This window comes from Rattus norvegicus, chromosome 14 (genome assembly GCF_021556685.1).
Source record: "Rattus norvegicus strain SHRSP/BbbUtx chromosome 14, alternate assembly SHRSP_T2T, whole genome shotgun sequence".
In the NCBI taxonomy this organism is placed as follows: domain Eukaryota; kingdom Metazoa; phylum Chordata; class Mammalia; order Rodentia; family Muridae; genus Rattus; species Rattus norvegicus.
The window spans coordinates 106,681,036-106,690,656 of NC_141547.1; the positions used below are offsets into that span (position 1 = coordinate 106,681,036).

The window sequence follows — 9,621 nt, forward strand, 5'->3', positions numbered from 1 at the left end:
AAAGGCATTAATTGTACCTTTCCATTAACCGACTGTGGCCCTTGAAGACAAGCATCATAACCAGTCACCCCACTCATAACAGAAGCAACCAAACTCTCTTTCTAAATGACTTTGGGCTCTTGAGGAGGACTGTGGAGCCAAAGCTGCCCCAGCCATCAAGGAACCATGACAGGGAACTGGCTTCTCCCAGCCACCTCTCAATGCAAAACAAAGAAAGCATCAGCTTTGTGTTCTCCCTGCCTGCCTGTTCTTCCTCTTTTCACTCAGAGCGCTGGATACTGGACAGCAAACTTCCAGAGTCCATTTTAGCACTAGTGAGAAGGATTACAATGAAATGGAGTCCAACAAGGCAATCCCCAGCTACAGTATTGAAAACTCACCCTTTTGTGTCACTGCTAAAACTGGCAGTCACCTCCATCCCTGCTTGGAGCTGACTGTCCACAGACTCTGGAGCAGATTTGAAATAGAATGATAAAGCTCAGAAATCTTGAATGGAAACCCCACAGTTGATAAAGACCAATCATGACCATTCCAACCCAATGATATTTATCAAAAGAACTGGATGGCAGGGCTGGGGGTGGGGATAGAGCATTTTTATTTTCTTTAAGAAATGATTTCTTTTTCAAGTTAAATGTGACTTCAGAACCAGAATGCAGAAAATTAAGCCTCTTCCAAAAGGTTTAAGAATGTCACCTCAGCAATTACAGTGGGTGCTCTACTCTCTAGACTCCAGACAGTGCACCTTTTAAACAGGCACATTTAACTGACCCAGAAAGATGTCTCCTACCATGTCGGAACATCAGGTTCAGAATATGGTTGAGACTTCGGTGAACGGTTATGAGTAGGGAAGGACTCATTTGCTCTATTAATGCAAATAAAAAAAGGTCACAATTGATGTTGGGTTCACCCCAACCCAACAGAAAATTTAAAACAAAATCAAGACAAAGGCGCATGTGCGGTTACTTGAGCAAACCTCAAGGAGTCTGTTTAGGAACATGAAATGTCATTCTTGTTTTTAAATATTCATTTCTTCCTGTGCACAAGCTATCCACTGGATTCATCTGGAAACCATGCCACAAGTAATGTCTGGTAAGAAACAGCATACAGCTAACTGCATGTGTATGTGTTGAAGGACACAGTAAAAGAATCTATTTTTATCCAATGAAGAATAGATTCCCCCTGGCAACTCAGCACACAAGGTGAACAGTTCACCTTTCCTCTGTAACCCCTCCCATCCAAGCTCCAGCTGGCTGATAGTTGTATAAGATAAAATAAATAAGGGCAAAGGGGGGAAGAAATACATGATCTTTATTCTTCCCAAATGTTAGGTCTCCCACCAACCTGCCCCTTAGCCAAAGTTCCTTCTTCCTAATACTACTGGAGATCCCCTCTGCATTCGTAATGGTCTACTGAGTTGCCAAGCCAAAGCAGCTCCCCAGCACGTACTGACCCACCATTCATGCCACTGTAGACATTCCGGTGATGGGGTGAAGAATCCTCTTGAGCAGGCCGCCGGAGGGTGCCCTCCCTGCTGCCCCCACCGCTGCCTCCACCGCCACCTGCATGTTTGTGGTCAGGGCTGCCCCCGTAATGTTGTTTGAGATGCTCTGGGCTTGTTCCCCTGGCTCTGGGGAGGTGCTCCAGGCTCCCACCAAGGGCATGCTTCTGAAGATGCTCAGGGCTCCCTCCACTGTGCCTGGCATGCTCTGGGCTACCTCCTGGCCTGTGCTTCTGGAAATGCTCAGGGCTCCCACTCAACTTGTGCTTGGGCAGCATTTCGGGGCTGCTTCCTGGATGTGGGTGCCTCTGCTGCTCCGGACTGCCCTTGCACAAGGGCTTGTGGTGCTCAGGGCTGGGTCCTTTCAGTGCTTTGGGATGATCTGGGGTCCCAGAAGCCCTGGGTTTGTGCAGATGTTCAGGGCTGGTGCTCCTGTGTTTGTTGTGCTCTGGGCTGCCCTCACTTCGGGGCTTCTGTAAATGTTCAGGACTGCCCCCACTGGCATGGTGTTTGTGGTGGTCTGGACTGTCAGTGCTGCCGGTGCTGGAAGTGCTGCTGCCATCACCCACGTCCCGTACATAGGGGGCAGCAGAGGCCACCAGCTGGCACAGGCTGGCCTGGCTGTCGATGGAGCAGCGACTGCCAGCACATCCAGTGCCCTTCTCCTCGTCCAGCAGCACACAGAGTTCCTTAAGTTCCATGTTCTCCTTCACGACCTCCTCCTGCTTCACCTCCAGCTCCTTCAACTTCTGCAAGTATAAGGCCACTTCCTTGTGCATCACTCCAGCTGTATAGCGACCCAATCTCTGCCACTCCCGGGATACCCTTTTGCCTTTCTGCCGATCATCGTCCAGGAAACAGCATAGGTCCCTCAGTTCCTGGTTGTCTTCCTGGAGTTTCTGGTTAATATCCTGAAAAGAGAGATAGAAGTTCAAGGGAGGCAGACAGAAGATGTGGCATGTCATCTAGACCCTCAATATGGAAAGCCACAGAACTGAATAATCCTTACAGTAGTTCTCACATGTGGTTTATGACCCTTTGACAAATCTCTATATCCAAAGATAGTTACATTATGATTTATAATAGTAGTAAAATTATAGTTATGAAGTAGCAAAGAAAGTGATTTTATGGTGGGGGTCACCACAACATGAGGAATGATATTAAAGAGTCACAGCATTAGGAAGGTTGAGAACCACAGCATGCTAGGTGAGAGACCACGGAAAGATGAAAATTGAAGATAACCATAACGTTAAACTATGGGTTCTGGTTAAGTTCCTTACAGGATATTCTACCACTTATTTTATTCAGTTTTCCACCCGAATGCTTAGGAGATGATAATTAAGAGTTTTTCACAGAAGAACCTGGGCCTCAAGGAGCTTCGCTCAGTCAGCTTTTAGTGAGCAGCCAGTTGATAAGCAGGAAGTTGGTCTGGAGACTAGATTTCCCTGCCCTACACTCCAGAAACAAAGATGGTAGCATGGTGGCTCACATAGGGAATCTCAGGAACCCTGGAGGCTGAAGCAGGAGCCTTTCTAGAACTTTAAAGCAGCTATGGTGAGTTTTATGCCCACTAAAGAAAAAGAGAGGAGAAAGGAAAAGAAAAGAGATTAAAAGGAGAAAAGAAAGTTATTTGTGCCTTGAAAATGCTGAGAGGCTCTGAGGCAGCACTTTGAAAAAGCTGATGTGACGATTTCAGACACAACAGAGCATGAGCCAGCCAATGTCCTCACTCCCTATGGAAAAACACAGATGCCCATTAGGGGCTTTTTTATCCACTGTCACTGGCCATAGCCACTGGAAGTTCCCCCAGGCAACCTTTAACATAAGCTATTCTAATACTCCTCTCCAAAATGCATCTCTCAGTAAATGTCACCTCCACCTAATGCTCTTTGTAAGAATGCAGGATCGTCAGCATCTCCTCCCTCAACCTCTGTTTCTGAGACAAACAAATCTGTGCCACGTGGACCTCCAAATGTTACCATTTTTCCCTCCTACCATGAGGCTTCAGTAGCTTCCCACTCCCCAACATCCCTCAAGTGCAACATAGCCTCAAATGTCCTGTCTCTGTCTACTCTGTAGCATGAATAGTAATCCGTTTCTTCATTCACAAAGAGTTAGTAACCATAATATATATATATATATGTATATATATATAATTTATGCTAGGGACTGGTGAAAATATTTGGGAATGTTCATGCACATTCATGATACCCTAGAACCTAGCATCCTACAACTTGGTAAAGGAGTATCAGAAAGCAAGTTCAGACAGTAGTAACATGTATGAAAAATGCCAGTGGGGAAAAAACTGTCTCTTCTCCTACCTTCAGACACTGCCTTGTCCTATCTTCTGTCTTTCCTTACTAGCCTCAGTCAGCACTCCTTGCCAGACTGGTCTTCAAAACCACTTTATGCATATTGAGCCTGTCCTGAAATACTCCAGATACCTCCCCATTGCCATGGAAAACTAATAAATCCCTTTTCTATCTGATTATGTTTCCAAGTAGAAAATATCTCCTTACTGGTATGAAGTTACAAAAGATGAGAGATTTCTCTAAGTGTCCCCCAGAACCATAATACTGTCATGATGAAATGACTCTTCTATCCAACATGTAAGCCTTTGACATACTTGAGCATTCACTAGACACCATCCTATCTCCTTTCTCATGTAGAGCCCTGACCATGTAAGGAGCAGATGTCTGATGTCTCTGTATCTGTAACATACTTATGTTATGCTGCATACAGTGGACACAATATATATTTATGGGCATCTCAACTCTTTAAAGCTCTATGCCTATAGCCCAAACAAGCTACAGCTGCAGCTTCTGAGAAAGAACCCCATGTTCTTTTTAGATAGGTCCTGTTATGTTGGAGTGTACAGTAGGAAGGTTAGCCCTTGATATTAATGCTTTAAAGGAAATTAGCTTTAGATATTCAAAGAAAATGATACCAAACAAAATCAATCTTGATAAGATTCAAAAATTATTCAACATTGAGCTCTATCCAGGCATGAACTTCAAATTGTGCTGCTCTTCATTTGAATGAATTTCCACCTGAAAATATTAAGAGCTGTCTCTTCAGTACAAGAAGAATTGTTTTCATGTAGCTCTCATCTCTTCTGTGGACATTGGGGGTTAAGAAGTACAATGGTTCAAATGATAGAATGATAATGCCCACAAACATCAACACTCCTATCAGGTTCAGCTGCCTGAACAAGTCTCCAAAGCCTCCAGTTGGTGTTGCTACCCTATCTGGGAGACATTTAGGAGGTGTGGCCTTGCTGGAAGAAGTGCGTCAATGGAGTTGGGCTCTGAGAGTCCAACGGCTACTCTCACCACTTCATGTTATCTCTACCACCAGCTTTGTGCTTGCAGTTGTGGGTCTGAGCTTTCAGCTTCCTCCTCCTGCTACCATGACATTTGCTGCCATGGTCATGGTGTTTTATCACAGCAACATCAAATTAACATATACAAGGACTGTGGTGAAATTCATAATAATAATAATACAGGCAACAAATCTTCAGCTACTCAATTCCTCCAAAGCAATCCCTACCAGAATTCCAGGCTCAGCAGTACACACAAATGCTTCTGAGATCCTTCCAAATATTCTAACCAACACTAACCAGCATTTCCTCCCTCATGGCTCTGGGTTCACACACCAGACAAAGAGGATCCTGGACATTTCCCATCTGTGTGGCCTTGAGTAAGCATTCTCAACTCACTGGCCTCACTATGTCTGTGTAATGTTCAACCTTCATAAAAGCTTATGTGGTATTATAATATATCACTGAGCAGATCAGAAGACTGGAATGATGGACCACCCTTTCCCCTAAACTGGCCAAACCGTACACTGGCACTGCCACCTAGTCACTTCAAAATATTTAGATATGATTTTAAAAGTCAGGTCACAGAAAGGTGTTGTGGTTCCAATTACCCAACATTTATGGTCTTCAAGAGTGCCAAGCCCTTAGAGGCCCCCAAAATAGAATGGCCTTCTTCCATTTAAAACAACATAAGGAAGTTTTCCTATCACTCATTTAGTCAAGCACATTCATGGCTCACTATAGAATCCAGGGAAACTTCCATCCAAACTGATAAATGGAAGGCAGAACTCTGTCCCAGAAGAAGAACCTTCAAACCACAGAACACAGAGGACAGACAAAAAAGCCTGGGCTTACTCTACCATTGCTACAACAAAAAGGCTCAGAGTCTGCAACAGAAAATAACGTGTAAGGAGTAAGTGATATATGCTGGTAGCATGTCAGGATACTACTACCACAGTCCCACAGGAGTGACAAAGCCTTCCCCAGGTGAGGCTCAGAAGGATGGCAGAGTTGACAATGTGTCACCATTTTCTCCCTTTACCAGATGTTCACAGCCTACAGACACAGCCTATGGGAGATCAGCTAAACCTTCCTCTCTCTCTCTCTCTCTCTCTCTCTCTCTCTCTCTCTCTCTCTCTCTCTGTCTCTCTCTCTGTGTGTGTGTGTGTATGTATATATATCAACCGCACCTCCTTGTTCATCTATACGCAAAAATCTTACCCCCCTGTTCAACCATATGTAATAAGCACACTGAGCCTGAGGAGTGATGAGGCTGTACCCCTCTATCAGAGTGAGTGCACCCCACCTGATCCCAGCTTTTCTGTATGTCCGTGTGCTGCCATTTCCTTCTGCCCTTGGCCTAGTCAGATTCTGGGATCTAAACCATGCATGAACATCCTACTGACCACTTCCATTGATTCTCATTCCACTGAGCCTTGTAATATTGGCTCATGAATCCAGCCCTCCAAGCTGCCTACCTGAAGAACAATTGCTCTTAACTCTCAATAGTTATTTGTCCCAATGAGGCTACTGTAGGAATGACCAGTTAATGTTCCACTCATGCTTCTCCTCCCTGCCCTCTCCTAGACTTGCACATAGTTAGCATACACAGTCTAAAAGAACTTCCAAAGATTTCTTGAGTTATTAATAATAGTTTTTCATCTAAGTGAAATCTTTAGAAGTTAACTAGAAACTCTCCTAAGCCACACTGTATTTCAAACCATGGAAGAAGACTAAACTGGAGCATCACAAACAAGTCCTACTGCCCAGCCTTGCTAAGAGACCCAACTCCTGGAAGCACATGGGTCTACTTCATGCTTTCTCCTGATGACAGTAGCTAACACAGTTTCCAGAATCAAAACCCTCTACATTGTTGTAGCTTATTCTTACAGCACCTTGGGAAATAGAGCTTACCATTCTCATCTTATTAATAAATAAAACAAAGATCTGAGAAATTAATTACAAGTTTGTCATCTTGATTAATGAGAATTCTCCAAACTTACTTCGAAGACCATATTCCTTCTGTTCTAGCCTTCCTCTCATTTTCCCAAGAAGTCTGGTATTTAATAAATACTCATTAGTAATAAATTAAAAAACGAGAAAGATTTGGACAGTGGGCATAGTCATATCTGCACCTGTTCTAGGCAGTGTGTGACATCAGGTTTGGGCCTGAGGGAGCCATCTCCGTGGGAGCTCACAAATAAGTAAATCTGGAACATCTGGCCCTTCACATTCCTCATCACCCAGAATCCCAGAGCTGGAGCACTGGAGCAACTAAGGAATAGTGCCTATTCCCTGAGAATCCGAGGGGGAGAGGAGAGGGACAGGAACATTTTGTGCGTAGAGGGAATTTGGTCCCTGGGGTTCCTATGTTGATTTCATTTGTGTCTGGCTTCCTATAAACAAAAGCAGAACAATGAGAGGAAGGAATATCAGAAGGCTCCAGGCTAACTGTGAGCAGAGGAAGTTTGCTGTGCACAGCAGCAGGGCGGTTCCCGACGGGTCTGCTGCAGCCTGAGTGGCACATTAGAGCTCTCCGAAGAGAAAAGAAAGTTCCTGGGTTTGGGAGTAGACCGGACACAAAAACAAAGCATTACTTACCAGGCGCCCCCTACACTTGCCCCCACCCCATGCTTAATAAAATTAATGTGTGAAATCCAAGTGAAGAAAGAGAGCATGGAGGTGAAGCAGGACCAGGTAATGCGAACACTAGTAAGGGAAGAAAATCATAGGAGCTGTAAAAGACTTGAAGGCAGAAATCACGCTTGCCTGCACCCAGCACCGAGTCACACTCACATTGGCTCCTCGGGTGGTACCGAGGCTTCTCTCCTGCTCCCAGCAGTGGTGTCCTTTCTTTGCCCTCTGCTCACCAGAAAGCTAGTGGTGGCGCACAAGCAGCTACACCCGACCCCTAAAGGCGAAGATGTACAGGGCTGGCAAGCTTGCTAGTTTTCTCCCATGGGGTACTGTAACCTAATTCCTGAAACATCTTGATTCCTTGGGATACTAAAGGCCCCCTGTGATCACCGTGCCCCTCTCTGACTTCTAGCATCCTTGGTTCCTGTTCCCTTAGTCTCAGAAGCATGGGAGAAAGCCAGATGCCAAGTCCCCTTAAGAAGAAAAGAAAGGCCTCCAAAGTTTGGAAAACTTTAAGCCTGGAGATGGGTACAAGGGGTGCTCCTGGGAGAAGGGAGAAGCTCACCTGTTGACAGAGGGACGAAAGTTTGGCTCTCCCACCCTACTCCCACCGCGACTCCCAGAACCCTGCCACGCCCAGCCCAGCTGTCTTGCCAGGCCCAGTACTCACCTTAAGCCCTCGGATCTCGCCTAGATGCAGCTGCAGGCGGCGGTTGACCTCGCGAATGAGGTTGCTGTGGTCCAGCATCGCGCTCACCTTTTCAGCTTCGGCGCGCCGCAGGCTGCGGATCAGATCCTCCTTGCTCCACTGCAGCAGTTCTTCGTCCGTCACTTTAGACAGATCCTCCACGCCCGCGGGTGTCGACACGCCGGCCGGAGCTGAGGGACAACTTTCCGCCGCCGGCGCCGCTCCTCCAGCCGCCTTCGACATGGTATCCGCGCAGCGGCAGGTGCGAGTGGGTGGAAGCGGCGAAAGGACTGGGGAAGGTGCGGGCGCGGCTGGGCGGCCTCCGCCCACACCCCTGTGCGCTTCGAGAGTCAGCGGCACCTCCCGGGGACCGCTGCGTGGGGACGGCGAGGATCGCGCTGCGCGGCCATCCTATCTCGCCATCCAAGTGTGCGTACCTGCCGAATCCCGGGGCCCGACAGCCAGCTCCTGGCCGCTGCTGTGGTCCACCCCAACTCCGAGCAAGTCCATGATGAAGGGCGCCGGGGAGCAGGAGCAGGCGGGGACACCCAGAGGGTTCTGCCTCAATCCCCTGCCCTCTCCTTTGCTCAGATCGAGACAGCCACCCCCACAGTCTATCACACACACTCACACGCCCTTGCCTTCCCCTAGCTCAACCCCAAGGCTCCGCTGCTCCTCTAGCTGCCCTGGGCTTGCTGAGCGTCTGAGCTTCCCAGGGAGGCTGGAGCGCGCCGAGAGAGGCTGTCCTTTCCTGAACGATCCACGCCGCCGGCTGACTGTAGTCCTGCGGCTGATCCTAAACTGTTCTGGGAAGCCTTGGGTTTTCAGAGCCCAGAGGACGATGGGCGGGGGTTGGGGAGCGGCAGCGGGGAGGAAGCTGGCGTCCCGGACGCCCGCATCCCGCAACGCCTCCTGCAAGGGCCAAATGCGGACGACATTGCCCGACAGGACCCTGAGCACCAGGTGCTCTGCTGCTAGGGACGGCTGGGGGCGCGGTTCCCAGAGCACAGAGGTGCGGGTGGGGCTGGAGTTAAGAGCAGGTGCGGCTAGGGCCTTGCGAGGCTCGCGCGCGCCACCAAGTGACTAAAGGCGGTCCCCTCCCCTCAGTTTCTGCAAATTACCAGGAGAAGCAGCCTGCTGACCAAAATGAGAAACATTCAGTACTTGGAAGAATTGGATGCAGAAAATTTGAGAACAAGATATATGAATAGCTAGATAGATAGAGAGAACTGGAGAAGATTGAAGAAAGCCTGATCCGGAGGTCACATAATTCTCAAGCTCTGGAAAACAGGGCAAAGAGCTGTTGAATTCAGACGTTTGAGGACATCCACCCCATTCCCAGGCTTTTGTTTTCTCTAAAAACTCACCACCTTATGAAGAAGCTTCAGGAGGAAGTATTGAACCTTTTAAAAATTCATTTGAGAAGCATCAAGGCCTTTAGAAAATAAAATAACTTCTCCCGGGGCCTGGGTTTTCAGG

General features: G+C 47.5%; 1 protein-coding gene across 10 annotated transcripts in view; it reads right to left on the minus strand.

Annotated features, from left to right (window-relative positions):
- The window catches only part of Ccdc85a (coiled-coil domain containing 85A), a 238,938-nt gene extending 229,790 nt beyond the window's left edge, over positions 1-9,148 (minus strand). For 4 of the 10 annotated variants that reach the window (XM_087582684.1, XM_087582683.1, XM_087582682.1 and 1 more), the window contains exons 1-2: positions 8,125-9,148; positions 1,455-2,409 (exon numbers count right to left, since the gene is read on the minus strand). In XM_087582684.1, the coding sequence (XP_087438810.1) occupies positions 1,455-2,409; positions 8,125-8,385 (1,216 nt within the window). In that variant the 5' untranslated portion in view covers positions 8,386-9,148. 10 annotated transcript variants of the gene reach the window in all.
- Between the last annotated feature and the right edge of the window lie 473 nt (positions 9,149-9,621).